Genomic DNA, 17331 nt, shown 5'->3' with positions numbered 1-17331 from the left:
GACTATAGAGCAAGCATTGTAGCTTATAGCTCAGACACTATCATTCTAAGGCTGTGGTCTAGTGTGATGGGTAATGGCCATTGTAAAACATCTAAATGGCTCAGAATGTGACTCAACATGGTTGCTATGTCACTCTATCCCATTTCATGGGCAGTGATGTGCATGACAAGTTGCTTAAGGGCTTCTTTGTTTGCATACACGTGATAATCCCCTAGACCATCATCATCCTTGCCCATCTTGGAGGGTTTGTGGCATTGTTGGGCACTTAAAGACAACATCCACAAAATTTTTTGTCGCAAACATAAACTATTAAAGCAACAATATGAGATCTAGATACAAGCATGAAGTTCATGCTCTAGACATGTTTCTTTATATAGTGGGGGAATCAAGGAACCGGAGTAAAGTAAGAGGATGCGTCTTTGCACAAGAATTGGTGTTTAACATGTGTACATATATTCTTGTCGGTGTGGATGATGGACAAAAGGGAAGGAACGGGATATCCACAATCAATGATTTATGTATTCAAGAAGATGTGTGGAAGTGAGTAGCATGTGAAGGTGGTTTACAATAAGACTATCATTATGTGGTGGTGGAACTGATTGTGTGGTTGTTGTATAGTGACTATGGATTTGATGGAGGATGGAAGGTTTGAGTGCATTTCAAGCTCCGTTCAAGTTACTCAAGTGATGGTCACATGGGCATTCTAAAACAAGAGAAACTCACATGATCCATTGAATGTTGGAGGGAACCTTAGAAGTTAGAAAGCATACACAAAATAATGTATGGCTATGTTCCTTCTCTCGCAGGTGGAGCTAAGGAAAATGGCATATTATAACTTCTTGACGACTAGGGGGTTTGGGGTGGGAACCTTTGGTATTGAAGAGAGGTCCGCCTTTTGTAGAGCTTGTAGCCATACGCGATCAAAGCAGCGAGAAGCATGAGCAGGATGCCGATGAGAGCTTGGGTGGCGCCGGACTCGCGACGGGGAGTATTGGAAGGAGGGGGCACGCCATAGAAATTAGCTGCTGCTGCTACTGCTGCTGCGCTTGCACTCACATCCTCATCCGCATCGCCCGGCGGAGTCGAAGAAGATGGAGATGGAGATGGCGATGGAGGTATGCTAATTACTGCAGTACTCGTACTAGTCTGCACATGATGCAGCACCGGCGGGTGATTAGTGCTTTGATTAGCGACAGTCTCTGCTTGACTGCTGATCTCTGCTAGAGTGAGGTTGGCGCTAGTTTGCGTTTGGATGGCGCTGATCGAGTTTGCTTGATGGTAGCTTAATGGCGATGGGCTCTCTGCAGGTGCGCTCGAGTATGTAGGAGGAGCATCGGGATGTGTAAGGCAGTGGGAGCCCAGGACGCCATGAAGCGCTAGAAGAAGGTGCAGCAGGAAGCTAGCGCTTGCCATGGCTGCGCCTGCTGGCGTCTCAGCTTTGTGGGTAAGCCGGACCCATTTCTCACACGCCTCTCGCAAACCGTTAACCCGCAACCGCTCATGCTCGAGGTGCGCACACACACACACACACACACACACACACACTCTCTCTCTCCATACCACCCACCACCCACAACACACACGTGTCATGTACGTCCTTCGAATTGTTCTTACGACATTAGCAATTGATAATTTCACAACGCTTGCTAGTGTGGAGTAAGAGATGCCGATTGTGTTGGGCATGCCCGACTCGGTCTGAGAGGGTAGCACCCAATGAGGTTGGCTTGGACTGTTAATCCGTCTGTAATGGGTTTATCTGGCTTCCGTGTAAAAAGCCTGGCTATGGATGTACTGGAAATGGTTATGTGGTCGTTTGGACGCCATGGCCCTCTTTGGGCATGGCTTGCTGTGTAAATTTTTTGTGGTTAATATAATCTACACTCACAAAAAAATTAAAAGGTGCTCCTTACTCAAAGATTCCTTCAAAACTCTTTGGTATACATAAGAAAGCCTTTCGATAAGAAATTAAATCCAACTACAAAATACAATGCACAATTTATCATTGAGAGAGAGAGAGAGAGAAGAGCGAGAACTACCATGAAATCAGCAGGCTTGTTATGCTATGTTCGCTTACAAAAGAAGAGCTATAATATCGTGCGAGATATTGAATCTGCATCAATTGTCGTGACACTCTCAGACAAGGAAACAACTGGTTGGAGATTAAAAGAGGATGTTGTGTAATGCATTTCTTATTAAGTAATATAGAGATAGAGAAATGCTAGTAATTTGCTGTTCAGAGGCCGCATGTCCGATCTAAGTTCAATTCCCTACGCCCCATAAAGTAACTGGGCTCCAACAATATGCGCTCATACACTTCCTTCTGCATTGTTTTGGGGTAACCCTTACCATCATCATCTTCTTCACGTGTTGCAGGTTCCTCGATGAAGGTACATCCATGGGCCCGGTTTTGTACTCGATTCACACACTTGTGTGTGCGAGCTTGATTCAGGTTTGCAGCAAGCTTTTTATTAAAACTGTAAAGTGATCAGAAAGCCAAGCTTTCCATCGAAGCTCAGCCAAAGCCTAGTATCCTTTCTTGCAAGATGGAATTTGATATTATGGGCCTGCCATACATGTTGTCTGGGCCTTTTGTACACATACATTTAAGGCATGCACTAGAGCTTGCCTTTGCATTTTCACCTCCAGGCCTCGGGATAGTACTTCACATGCTGTAGGCGGCCCTCAGCACCTGGCGCTACTCCAGACACCTCGAACCTGCCCCCCGTTCTCCGAGCTTCTTCTCGCCCTTGGAGCACCCTCTTTGTAGCGCTCTTGCAATATACCTCAGGCTGCCCCCTAATTCAGGCTCATGGCCCCCTGCTTTCTTGCTTGCAGCTCGTCACTTGTCATACAACTGTTGTAGATCGCAGACCTATGCTCTATAGTGCCCCAAGGCCCTTCACCTTCTACAACACTGACATGGATAGAGAGAGAGAGAGAGAGAGAGAGAGAGAGAGAGAGAGAGAGAGAGAGAGAGAGAGAGAGAGAGAGAGAGAAAGAGAGAGAGAGAGAGAGAGAATGGGAATTAAGCTGAAGTGGCACCTATTCATTTTTTGCCTTCCAAACTAACAATTACCCATGAGAGCCATGCATTTCAATGGATCTCCTAATTATTAGTATCTCGTAACGTATGTATCTAATTTTCCTTTTTCTGAGATTGAGGAGCCCTGGGTGTGTGGTTGTTTGGACGCCATGGACCTGTTTGAACATGGATTGTTGCATAAATCTTTTTTGCTTATCATAATCTACACTCACAAAAAAATTAAAAGGTGCTCCTGACTCAAAGATTCCTTCAAAACTCTTTGGTACAATAAGAAATCCTTTCAATAAGAAATTAAATTCAACTACAAAATATATTGCACAATTTATCATTGTGTGTGTGTGTGTGTGTGTGTGTGTGTGTGTGTGTGTGTGTGTGTGTGTGTGTGAGAGAGAGAGAGAGAGAGAGAGAGAGAGAGAGAGAGAGAGAGAGAGAGAGAGAGAGAGAGAGAGAACTACCATGAAATCAGCTGGCTTGTTATGCTATGTTTGCTTACAAAAGAAGAGCTATAATATCGTGAGAGATATTGAATCTGCATCAATTGTCGTGACCCTCACATACAAAGAAACAAATGGTTAGAGATTATAACTAAGGATGTTGTGTATTTCATTTCTTATTAAGTAATATAGAGATAGAGAAATGCTAGTAATTTGCTGTTCAGGGGCCGCATGTCTGATCTTAGTTCAATTCCCGACGCCCCATAAAGTAACTCGGCTCCAACAATATGCGCTCATACACTTCCTTCTGCATTTTTTTTTGGGGTAACCCTTTCCATCATCATCTTCTTCACGTGTTGCAGGTTCCTTGATGAAGGTACATCCATGGGTCCTGTTTTCTACTCGATTCGCAAAGTGTGTGTGTGAGCTTGATTCAGGTTTGCAACAAGCTTTTCAATTAAAACTGTAAAGTGATTAGGAAGCCAAGCTTTCCATTGAAGCTCAGCCAGAGCCTAGTATCCTTTCTTGCAAGATGCAATTTAAATATTATGGGCCTGCCATACATGTTGTTTGGGCATTTTGTACACATACATTTAAGGCATGCATTAGAGCCTTTGCCTTTGCATTTTCACCTCTAGGCCTCGGTATAGTATTTCACATGCTGTATAGGCAGCCCTCAGCACCTGGGGCTACTCCAGACACCTCGAATCTGCCCCCCCGTTCTCCAAAGCTTCTGCTCACCCCTGGAGCACCCTCTATGTAGCGCTCTTGCATACCTCAGGATGCCTTCTAATTCGGGCTCATGGCCCCCTGCTTTCTTGCTTGCAGCTCGTCACTTGTCATACAACTGGTGGAGATCGCGGACCTATGCTCTGTAGCGCCCCAAGGCCCTTCACCTTCTACAACACGGACATGGAGAGAGAGAGAGAGAGAGAGAGAGAGAGAGAGAGAGAGAGAGAGAGAGAGAGAGAGAGAGAGAGAGAGAGAGAGAGAGAGAGAGAATGGGAATTAAGCTGAAGTGACGCCTATTCATTTTCTGCCTTCCAAACTAACAATTACCCATCAGAGCCATGCATTTCAATGTATCTCCTAATTATGAGTATTTCATAACTTATGTATCTAATTTTCATTTTTTAAGATTGAGGAGCCCCGGGTGTGTGGTTGTTTGGAAGCCATGGCCCTGTTGGGCATGGCTTGTTGTGTAAATTTTTTGTGGTTAATATAATCTACACTCACAAAAAAATTAAAAGGTGCTCCTGACTCAAAGATTCCTTCAAAACTCTTTGGGGCACATAAGAAATCCTTTTGATAAGAAATTAAATCCAACTAAAAAATACAATGCACAATTTATCATTGAGAGAGAGAGAGAGAGAGAGAGAGAGAGAGAGAGAGAGAGAGAGAGAGAGAGAGAGAACTACCATGAAATCAGCAGGCTTGTTATGCTATGTTTGCTTACAAAAGAAGAGCTGTAATATCGTCGGAGATATTGAATCTGCATCAATTGTCGTGACACTCATAGACAAAGAAACAACTAGTTAGAGATTATAACAGAGGATGTTGTGTATTAACTAATATAGAGATAGAGAAATGCTAGTAATTTGTTGTTTTAGGGGCAGTGTGTCCGATCTCAGTTCAATTCCCTACGCCCCATAAAGTAACTGGGCTCCAACTTATGCGCTCATACACTTCCTTCTGCATTTTTTAGGGGTAACCCTTGCTATCATCATCTTCTTCACGTGTTGTAGGTTCCTCGATGAAGGTACATCCATGCGTCCTATTTTGCACTTGATTCGCACACTTGTGTGTGTGAGCTTGATTCAGGTTTGCAGCAAGCTTTTCATTAAAACTGTAAAGTGATCAAGAAGCCAAGATTTCCATTGAAGCTTAGTTAGAGCCTAGTATCCTTTCTTGCAAGATGCAATTTGAATATTATGGGCCTGCCATACATGTTGTCTGGGCCTTTTGTAGACATACATTTAAGGCATGCACTGGAGATTGCCTTTGCATTTTCACCTCCAGGCCTCGCGACAGTACTTCACACGCTATAGGCAGCCCTCAACACCTAGTGCTACTCCAGACATCTTGAACTTTGCCCCCCCGTTCTCCAAAGCTTCTTCTCGCCCTTGGAGCACCCTCTCTGTAGCACTCTTGCATACCTCAGGCTACCCCCTAATTTGGGCTCATGGCCCCCTGCTTTCATGCTTGCAGCTCATCACTTGTCATACAACTGGTGGAGATCGTGGACCTATGCTCTGTAGCGCCCCAAGGGCCTTCACCTTCTACAACATGGGGGGGGGAGAGAGAGAGAGAGAGAGAGAGAGAGAGAGAGGGAGGGAATTAAGCTGAAGTGGTGCCTATTCATTTTCTACCTTCCAAACTAACAATTACCCATAGAGCCATGCATTTCAATGGATCTCCTAATTATTAGTATCTCGTAACTTATATATCTAATTCTCATTTTTCTGAGATTGAGGAGCCCTACTGTGAGCACTAGGAAAAAAAAAAAGAGAGAGATGCAAAGTTGTCCTTAGCACAAAAACATGCAAGAAACCACCACCTCTCACATGTTCCACAACTAATTGTCTTCATCCGAGGGACAACAAAAATCGCATGTGCCACTGTTACATGGATAGAGTACAACAACAATTACCTTAAAGGATTGTATAATGTTATGAAATGAAGATTTTTTATCTTCACTAATAGCAAAATCTCTCAGAGACGGACTAAAATTTGAAAGAGTTTTATATGGCAAAGAGTAAAACCAACGCTATGGCCTTGTCATTTGAGTAGGCCAAAATTGCTCTTCTTTTCTTTAAAATCTTCTCTCTTTTGAAAATTATTGTATTTGCATAAATCAATATTGTAGGTGGTCATGTAGGTAATGGCCAATGTGTTTGATATGTGCTTACTCTCAAGGCAAGCATGCACTAACCTAGAGTGCTCAAATGGAAGTTAGGTCACCTATAATCCTGAGTTCTTAGGGGCTATGGATAAAGCAAGTGGTGCAAGGCGAGGGAGCTATTGAAGCGGCACATAGCCAAGCAATTCACAAAATAGACAAAGTAAACCATAAAGAGGAATGTCCCATTATCTTCACTATCGAAATCTATTGCATAGCCTATTTTTTGTAAAAAAGGACTTTTGGATTATATCAAGAGGGAGTTGGCTAGTAGGGAGTACCGGCTGAGGTAAATTCAAAAAATCCCTCATTAGGAGGTATATTCGATTGCGCAAACATAAGGATGGGAGAAATTGTTAAGGGAATCAAGTGGGTGTCGGGCAACGCAATAGGATGAGTAGGCATGGGCAAGGGGAGGTTGGACGAGGTGGGTGTTGAGAGATTGAAGGCTGAGGCAAGAGAGGCGCAGAGGTTGTGTGCCTTTTTTTTAAATTGCTATTAGGTATCTCAATCTCAAAATAATAAAAATTCTTTCAAAACATATTAAGTGCATAAGTGAAGGGTGAATTTAGGAAATGAAAAGAAAAGACAGATGAAGGTGAAAAGTCAAATGACAAACGAAGATGGAAAGTCAAAAGACCTTTTGTGTCCAGGTAAATAGATGTTTCATTCCTCTTTCATTTTTTCTTTAACCTTTTTTTCTAAGTTCTCTTTAACATTTTCATTCCCCTCTCTCTCTCTCTCTCAATGTTGTATTCATCCTTCTTAGGTAATATTGTTGCAAATCTATGTGTTTCATCATTGCCTGTCGTTATGTGTTATGGATTAACGCATCATTTTTTTTGTTTTTGAGGAGAACCTTTGAATTAAGAGTACCTTTAAATTTGTTTTTAAGCCATTAAAAATATCTTTTAATTATATAAAGAGGAAGTTGGCTATGATAGGTTGTGTGCGATAAATTAAAAAAATTAATGCCCGTGACACTTTCAAAAGTGCATATTTTGGTTAAGAGAGTGAAAGATCATGGAGTCGTAGTAAAAACCCATCAAGGGTAGACTAGTTTAGAAAAGAGAAATGCTACATAACGTCTAAAATCAAAACTTGAGTGCATACAAGCTTTCATCTGTTAATTGATTAACAAGGAGCCTCAAGTAAAGAAGTCGCATAGCTCGCTAAAAGTTTGAAGCCTTCCTAGTAGGGGGTACCCAATCATATTAAATGTTAAAAAAATGCGAATCTAACTTGATGCCGCAGTGTGGTGGGAGCCTACGAAGCCTATTCATCCTCGACAGGTGACGACCCAAGGCGCCACAGGAAAAAGAGAGAGAAACACTGAGACGGAGGTAGATTTTAATTATTTTTTTATTAGTAGATCGCCCACAAGAGTAGCGTGACGTGCTTGGTGGAGTGATTATGGGAGCATTACTAAAGTGAAAATAAGTGAAGGCGGGGGTTCGAATCCTAGGTCTCGTTTCGCAAGGGTGATGAATCCTGTAGAGGACATGAAGAGAATCTCATAGAATCTCGATATGAATTGAATAAAAATAAGTATGATATTGTAATAGTGAACAAGTAAGATTGGGTGCTAGCTCTTGGGTTTTAGTAGTCTTATCCAATGGTTGTTTCTATTTGTAGATGAATAACAGCCATTATAGCATCATTTACTCCCTTGTTGCAAGGCTTTTGGCTATGTTTGTTAATAGTTGTAGTAGGGTACAAGGCATCTATATTTGTTGATCAATGATAACCATCATTAGTAAGAGTGGGTTCTTTATTTCAAGGCCTTTGACCATATTTGTGCACATTACATTCGTGTTAAAAAGATAGAACACTTTCTACATAAGTTGAGGCATAAGTACAATATTAACTTAGCACACTCCATCCCCAAGTTACATGATTATAGAGGAAGATGCCCTTTCTCTGGCTCCATAAACACCTCCAATGTTAAAGGTGGCTAATTTCTTTTTCCAAGTAATGTAAGCAATTGCCTTGAGATGAGGAACTCATTCAGCTACCCACATCCATGATCAAGAACTTCTCAGTGTTAGCCACTTGATAGAGTGCAAAGAAAAGTGCCTGGAACTTAATCCAAGATATGAAAATACAAACTATATAGCCACTAAACATCGCCTAATATTCCCAAAAGATTACAACAAATAATTCCCATTTTGTGCATCTCCTCATAATCAAGAGTAAATTGTAAGTGCAATCTTCTATGGTTACATGCCAATATTCAGAATTCATCGGTTTTGAGCGAGCTTGAGAGGGAGATTTTTTCAAACATTGCACAACCTGATCTAAACATTGGAAAAAATCTCTCTTGATGGTCGCTCAAAAAAGCTCTCTTAACTTAGGTTTAGGAATAAGCTTGCTATGTTCTCTCTTTTGGTTTTACTATTTCTCGCTATATTTTTATCTCTAATGTCTTTCTCAACATGTGTGTGTGTGTGTGTGTGTATTCTTTCTCCACTAACTTAAAAAATTCCAAAGTGCATTGCTAAAATAATTCACTCATCTCTCTCTCTCTCTCTCTCTCTCTCTCTCTCTCTTTCTTTCTCCACTAACTTAAAAAATTCCAAAGTGCATTGCTAAAATAATTCACTTCTCTCTCTCTCTCTCTCTCTCTCTCTCTCTCTCTCTCTCTTCTTGGTCAATTTAACTAAATTCAAGGATTTGGAATGACTAGAAGCAAACATGCAAGAACATTTCTTCATTTAATATCAAAATAAGGTGTGGCTGCTCAAATGGGGATACAAGAATTTCAAAGATCAAATATGGGCTGACTCAAGTACACATTTTTGATCTACTCAATGAGCAGGTGGTTCTAGCTCCACAATACTTGGCTTTGGCATAGTGCATGCTCCTTCAGTTGACTTATCCAAATCAATCGCTTGCCTCTTTCCCCGATGTTGCATCCCTATGGCCTGCTTATCCAAGATCGTGTGAAGTGTTGGCATGCTCCTCGTTGTCTTCAAAAATGGTAACCATTTGCCAATGTCCCACGATCTCCATTGTACTGCACCACTACTCATGTTCTCTTGTGTAGTGAGTGAGCACTTGCCACATTAGACCATGTTTGCGTTCCATACCTCTTGCAAAAAATGGTCTTTTTTAGAAGAACAATATCATGCACTTGTTATAATGCCTCCATTCACCTCTCAATTGTGTGCTATCTTCTTGTTTTATCCATTCCTCCTCGAGGGGATCAAACCAAGTGTCTTCTCGTGTTAATTCACTAGTTTTCAATGACGATGGTAGCCCCTTCTTTATAAAAAAGAAGAGCAATGAACACAAAATTTTGTTTTCCTTTTTACAAATTGGTGTCTTGCATACTATCAAATTGATGTGGTCTTCTTGCCACCTAGCAGCTCCTGTGACATCTCTCAACATTGAATGATCATCTGCATGGCACACAATGACAAATACTCCTCTATTATCAGGCTTGCACATCCAAACAAACAAATTGGCATAGATCCATATTGTTCCACCATGGAACTGTTGTATCTGACAACCCATGCACATGAGTGCTCGTGGGAAGGAATAAAATCGAAGCATAATTATAGAATCCACAGAAATCTCCTCACGAATTGCACTGAGGCCTTTCTTGACTACATGTGGCTTGACGAGGCATAATTGAGCGTTCTCTGTCTCTTCCCATGTTTTGCCATGACTATAATGTGTAATTTGAACACGACCGCCATTAGTAATTAACCATTACAAAGATCATACATTCATGGTTTATGATTAACTCAAAAAACACCTCAATCATGATTATTTAAGATATCGCATAAATATACCAACTCTGGCATGGGGAGGCCTACCAGATGATGAGTACATGTCATAATAACTAATATCTAATTCTCGTAAATGATTTTTTCATGTTATACTGATAATTTAATATGGGGAAGTGCCAAGGGAGAAAAAGCTAGAATATTGGTTAAGTTGGCAGATCGGCCACAATAGGGATCCAAAGGGGGGCCCATCTGCAAAAGAGCTATGTGCAACAATGGGCTCCAAAGACCTTAGGGTTCAACCCATTTTAAGACTTCCAAAATGCTAAGGTTCCAAAATTCAAAGGTTGTGTCCAATGGTCAAAAGCTTAGGAAATTGGAGGCTTTGTGTGTGTCCCAAAAAGTCTTCCCAAGTCCTACAAAGGAGGGGGCAAGCCCAAGAAGTAGGGGATGAGAGAGAAACTCACACACACAAGCTCCCTTTACACAAAGGGAATGAGGGACACATGTCAGTTCCCTAAGCCAGATGGCCACCAGGTGTGCTCAAATCCTATTGGATGGCCATGGAGGTGGACCCATGAGAATTAGGCTAGATTAAATCTAGTTTAATTAATTTAAAAACACTTAATAAAAGAACCAATAGGATTTAATCTCTCTAGAAGACTATTGGATAGTCTCCCAAGGGGTCCAATGAGCATTCAACAGCCCAATGGCTTGCCTAATTCCTATTGGCCAGGAGGCAAAGGGGTCCAATGAGAGTTTAGATGAATTAATTAGTTACCTAAAGTTCTCACAAAAGGGGAAAGTGGGACACATGTCAGAAGACTATCACTTATGCTACTTAACTTTCATTGGCTAAGCTGGGAGAGGTCCAATGAGGTGCTAGCAAGAGCAAATAGCAAGAGGGGTCGACCAAGAGAGAGAGGGGGCTGATTTTTCAAAGGCAATTATCCACACACACTCACAAAAGCTCACGTGTAGAGTAAGAAGACTCTCTCTCTCTTCTCAAGCTTTAATGGAAAGCTTATTACCTACTCCAAGCTTGTGAGAAGGGAGGCCTACACCAACAATTCTTGGCTTTGTGATGCGAATCCAACCAAGAGCCAAGCTTCAATGCATGCTCATCTCCTCTACCATGCTAATTACTAAGCTAAGCTATGCTAATATGAGTGATTATGTGAGGAGATGTACATCTTTCTCGTAAGACTACTCCTTCTTCCTCTCAATGTACTTTCATACCCCGCTAGCTCTCACCATCTTCGAAGGTGTGTGAGGTCTTGGGTCTGAGACCGTGAGGGAATTGATGTTGTGATTTATAAGTGTTGCTTAGTGCTTGAAGCTTCCATCTTCATTGCGCTAGCTAGTATTGAAGGAACACTGTTAGTAGTAAGCTAACACAGACACAGTTTTTCGGAGTTCTCTTTGTAAAACATTTATTATTTTGATAAATTGGGAATATTGTAACTCCTATTTTCTCGGATAAACTCTATAATTAATGAGCCGGGGCTACAAGCTTGAAGATTGTATCAGCTAGTCATTTCCCAGCTTTGGTAGAACTCCAGATTATTAGTTTTGACCACCCAAAAACCTTAGCTAAGGTATAAAAGCCAATTTTTGTAAATTTTTATATGTTTTTGGATAAGAAATACACAGTGTGAGCTAACGGCGCTCACTCCTCTCCTTCTCGTGCTTCCTACTCCGTCCCCAGTTGTCACATTGCAGTCGCGTTTGTTGCATTACAACCGCAGGTAAGAGCTCTACGCATTGATGTAAGCAATTCACAGTATTTAGTAGCTTTTGGCGTCGCCGACCCGTGGCCTCGACCCGTGGCCTAATTTCATCATAACTAGGAATTTACACTTTCAAATAAAAAATTAAGCATAGGTGGGGTATTGGGGCATCATGGCTAAGCATTTAGATGCATTCTGAGTCAAAAATGACTAGGTCAAAAATCCACTGCTATTAATAATCGCGATTTTGGAACTTGACCTAAAGTGGAGTTTGAGACCATAAGCATGTGTGCTTAGGTCTTATAAATTTATTCTAGAAGTTTTGTTACGTTTAGATGTCATTTGATGCTGTAACGGATGTGATTTGTTGCTGATGAGCGATTGGCTTTTGGTGATTTTAGTCACTTGAGTGTAGCTTGAGTTAGATGCGAGTTGTTAGTTGTTTTCCGAGAGATTGACAACCTCTTGTAGCCTCTATGCACTATTCGAGTCAGCTTCATCCCATGGATTGAAAAATTAATTGTGGTTCTCGCTAATACTACAATAAGATAAAATGGTGAGGTTAGCCATGCGTCCCACATTTGGCGCCGCTACCGGGGATCGAAGAGACCTAAACTAGGGAAAAACAAGAGCGTCTTGTGAAGTTATCCTTTAACTTCCTCTAGGTTTGCCTAGAGTTTAAAACTTTCTTTTAAAAATCGCATAGCTTAAGATTGTCGTCTTTTGCTGTGTAGAGGTAGCTTGGAAGTAATTGTACTTGCTGAGTGCCTTTAGGATCGTAGGATTGTAGAAATAGATTAGGATTTTGAGAATGATTGGTAGACGAGACAAGTCTTAAGATCAGTGCTCAGAAAAACATAAAAGACAAGAAAACGAGTGTTTGTGGACACTTTCCACAACCCCATTGCATGACAATCTAGGAGTAGGGTAAGTAGGATCCGAGGTGGATTTCATAACATTGTTCTCTCTGAAAGAATCGAGTGTGAGTTGGAATTTCAGGTCTACGGCTAGAAATAGCTCGAAAAGACTCGATACCACTCAATCCGACTGGAGAGTAAGCTTAAGAGTTGTCTGAACTAGTTGGTAAGCTCAAAGACACTTCGAGGTAAAATTTTCAAGAGTTGGCCAAAACTCAGATTATTTACTTTTCCTTGATATTTTAGGCCAAATTAAGTTTTGACTTGATTCATAGGCTTAAAAGAACTCATATAAAGAATGCCTTTGAAAAAAATTACAAAAAAGTGCTCATTTCAAGCCTAAGATTAATAATTGCGATTATTAACTTTTTGCTCTAAATTGACCAAGGTTCATACCATTGGCTCATTGCATGTGAACAAACAAGTTTTGTAAAGGCCCAAGAGATTTGGATCACCAAACTGGGTGAAAACTAAAGTTTGTATTGACTTTTTGAATCTTGAGTGTAAATTGGAAAAAAATTGTCCAAACTTGTTGAAAATTATTCATAGGCTTATATTGATGTGATAAACATGTGTACATATTCAGTTGACCAAAAAGATGCAAAAAAATAATCACGATTATTTATATCTGCCCCATTTTTCGACGTTTTTGACCAAGTCAGCATACCACTAGTTTTAACATGTTGTAATAAGCCCACAAGCCACAGTTGGTAAGATTTGGATCACTGGATTGAAAATCGTGACCAAATTTGCAAAGTTAGTCTGCGGACAGATAATTGATGACCATTTGACCAAAAATTATCCAAACTTGATGAAACTTGGCTAGTGACATTAACTTAAGGTGCTTAACATATCTGTGTCAAATTTGGGGCAAAAAGTTGCAATAATATAGCTGGAGTAAATAATCACGATTATTTACATCAGCTAAACTTGAAAATTTTGCAAATTTGAGTATACCACAAGGTCAAGCATATCAAGTGGACTTCACAAATCAATTTTGGTGAAATTAGATCACAAAAGTGAGACTTAAGCCAGATTCTCAAAATCTGAGTCTACGAACACAAAACAGTTGATAAACTTGATCAGATTTTGTGCAAACTTGTTGAAACTAGTCTAGGGACTTTAACAAGTTGTATACTTGCCAAACCAATCCAAAAAGTACAAAAAACTGACAAAAGTAAATAATCACGATTATTTACTTCTACTATCCATAGACATCAATTTTGACTTTTGAACTTATACAGTGTTAGACCAACATAATATAAAGCCACCCGGAAATTTTGGGTTCAATCGGATCAAAATTGGTACATGTTCACTCAGTTTTCAGGTTGTAGATTAAACCTTTGATTTTTTGCTAAAGTCAAATTTTGACTTCCATAGGTCGATTTGAAGTGACACACATAGACCAATCACGAGAGTTAGCAAAAACTCTACTATCTTTATAGAAAAATAGCTAACTTGATCAAATTTGTACAGAAATCAGGTTGCAGACGAGGAATCAGTGGCTTGACAGAAAGTAGCAATTGAATCAAGTGGAAATTGACGACAAGTCAATCCAAATGTGAGTACTCTATCCAAGGCTTTATAAGTCTATATGAACCTTAGATCTGGCCGTGTACTAGAAAATCAGGGCATACTTGGAGAAACCTCCAGTAGAGTATCCACAGAAGAAAGTGTGAATCAAGGCAATTCCTTGCACACAATTCTTGAAGAAGTCTCAGACACTTTTTTAGATTCAACATCTGAAATGTCTTCTTACTCGACTCACTCAGAAACAGGAACGACAATGCGCTATAAGCATATACTCTCTTTTTACAAGACTAACCGACATGGAGCCCAGGTTTACTTGGACCCTAACAAGGAGTATGCTATTCTCATTGATGACCATGGTATTGAGTTCGAAGAAGAGATTAGGGCAAACAAACAAGGAAAAATGTACACGGACAGAAACGAAACTCAATATGTACAAGTTGAAAACCCTGATGTGGTAGACAAATGGGGGTTAGAAGTAAACACCATAATCCCAGATATGTCAGCAAAAGAAGGACCACCAACTTTAGAATTCGAGGGATACGATCAAGTAGATTTGAAGCCTTTGAAACAGCTTAGTACGGATAATCCTAGGATCGGACTCAATTGTTGGGAAGATAGAAACATAAAAGATCATTTGTGGACTTCGCATGCCAAACCAGGACAACTAACAGCCATGAAGATTATCTATATCTTCAAGATCAAAGATAAGGGGTCAACAGACCTACCAACCTACCTGTTTAGGGATTGTTATAACAAAAACTTTGTTATGATGACTCCTGAGGAGATAGAACAAACAAAATACCAAGGGTATTCCATAAGGGATTAGATATTGGGACAAGGACCATAAAAAATTCCAAGGGATGAACACTGTGAGAGATCATTTGAGAGCAATGTAAAGAAACCAGAAACCACCTCATCACATAGAAAACCGGGTGACATTAGGCCAGCCCAGGGCTACATGAGTCACTATTTCCAACATACTGGTTTGAAGGACTCAGAACAGGACCAACTGCCAGAAGACCTGGAGTTGAACCAAATAGCCGCGTCAGACCAGCTGATTTTCAGAAATGGGTCAGAAAATACAGTGGATCAGGGGATCCATACGACCACTTAGTAAGCTTAGAGCAAGTGCTAAGAGCAGAACGTATTCGATTTCCATACTCAATTCGAGGGGTTTGGAATGACATTAGAAGAAAAAGCATTGACATGGTTCCAAAACATTCCACCAAGGTCAATCATGGACTTGAACATATTAGCTCAAGAATTTGTAGTTGCTTGCTCCAAAACGGGGATCAAACATAATACAGTAGCTCAAATCTACAACTTTAAACAAAAACATGGTGAGTCTGTTAGGAATTGTGCAACTCAAATGAAACAATATATTGCCAGATGCCCAGGGCTAGAGATACCTGCAGAAGAACGACTCGTATCCTTGTTTCTAGAGGGATTGCTAAACAAAGAACTTCATGCTATACTCTATAGTAAAAAGTATACAACCGTAAAAGAGTGTGTCAGATGCTATTGACTTAGCAGACAATTGTGATATTTTCAATGAAGAAGATGTCCCTAAGGATAACCAAAGCGAGAAAAAAACATCCACTAAACTAGCACAAGTAGGAATGGCTGCTGCAGCACCACTCTCAACCATAGAAGACATGCTTAAAAGGATGAATGACATGATGAACAACATGCAAAAAGCACTTATGAGGGGACCAGTACAGGGGATGCCTCAATAGGGACAACCAATTAGGCCACAAAAATGGTGTACAATCGAGGATAAATGGACCAACCATGAGACCCACGAGTGCTAATTCAAACCAAAGTATGATGGGAATGTTCAGTACGTGCCCATGAGGCCACAAGGACAACCCATGTACAGATATCAACATAATATGGCCCAAGCTCAAAGACCACCAATGGGTATGAAAAGACCTGAACCTGTCTTGGGACAACAACCTCTGTATCTAGGACATAATGCAATGCCTGTAAAGTACATGCACTTTGAAGGAGTCATAGATGAACGAGCATTATTGCCTATTATACCCTATACGAAGCCTAGTCCATCTACAGTAATGGTAGAAGGAGATTGGTATAATTTCACATCCACCACCAATGGAAGAAACCGTGACTTATGCTCCACCAGAGGTTGCACCAATGTATTATGTAGCTAATCAAGGAGTCAGACCTCCCATGGTAAGACCCATGATGAAGCCAAGAACAAGAAACTGTCATAACTGTGGTGCTGATGATCATTGGAAAAATGAATGTCCAGAGCTTGACAAAAACCTCAAACCAGTTGAAGCTTATTGCATACAATGTTGCAAAAAGGGAGGACACTTTCCGGAAGATTGTCCTAAAAATCCTTTGAACAAGGGTAAAACCGTAGTAAACGTAGTCCAAGTGATACCTAATAGCTTATCAGAGAGTGAACCGATTGTTCCAATCAAGGTAATTACTAGAGCCTAGGCCAAGAAAAAGAAACACAACTCCTATGATGACTCGGAAAATACGAAAGTTTCTTCTCAAAGAATCAAAAGGAGCAAAAGAAAAAGATATGAGATGAGAAAACAAAAACAACGGGTAGAAATCGAGGAGAAAGCAAAAAAGCTATTCCAGGAAAAGTTGAAAGAAATTGGAAGTGAATTCAAGGAAACAACCGTGAAATCTGAAGGATCCATTCTGGTTTGATAAAATTTTTTAGCCTATTAATGCCACCTTGGAAGCCTACCAAGCAGGACTTAAAGCAGGCCAAAACATGGAAAACAAATGGAAAAACTTCTCCAGGCATGGAAGCAGCTAAACTAGAAGCTTATCAAAATTTGGTAAGAATTACGCAAGAAATGGTGGAAAAACAAAAACCCAAGCTTGAAAGTATCGCAAAACCTGAAGAGCTTGTGGTGAGAGACACTAAAGAAAAATCCAATGTGATGGAAGAACCCCACCTTGAAAAAAAAGAACCAGAGCTTATAGTGCATGATAGTAGAGATGCCTTAGACAGAATTCTCTTCGTAGAGGAAGACTGGCCATGACACTTATGGGAAAAA

At 40.5% G+C, this 17331-nt stretch overlaps 1 protein-coding gene across 1 annotated transcript; it reads right to left on the bottom strand.

Annotated features, from left to right (window-relative positions):
• Nucleotides 1-499: 499 nt before the first annotated feature.
• Nucleotides 500-1605, bottom strand: LOC147440554 (uncharacterized). The gene has a single exon (XM_086483537.1). It carries the CDS (start codon nucleotides 1588-1590, stop codon nucleotides 847-849), a length of 744 nt encoding a protein of 247 aa, XP_086339663.1. The 5' UTR covers nucleotides 1591-1605; the 3' UTR covers nucleotides 500-846.
• Between the last annotated feature and the right edge of the window lie 15726 nt (nucleotides 1606-17331).

This window comes from Adiantum capillus-veneris, chromosome 15 (assembly GCF_014529385.1).
Source record: "Adiantum capillus-veneris isolate H3 chromosome 15, ASM1452938v2, whole genome shotgun sequence".
Taxonomy (NCBI): Eukaryota; Viridiplantae; Streptophyta; class Polypodiopsida; order Polypodiales; family Pteridaceae; genus Adiantum; species Adiantum capillus-veneris.
This window is presented reverse-complemented; position numbering and strand designations above follow the sequence as displayed.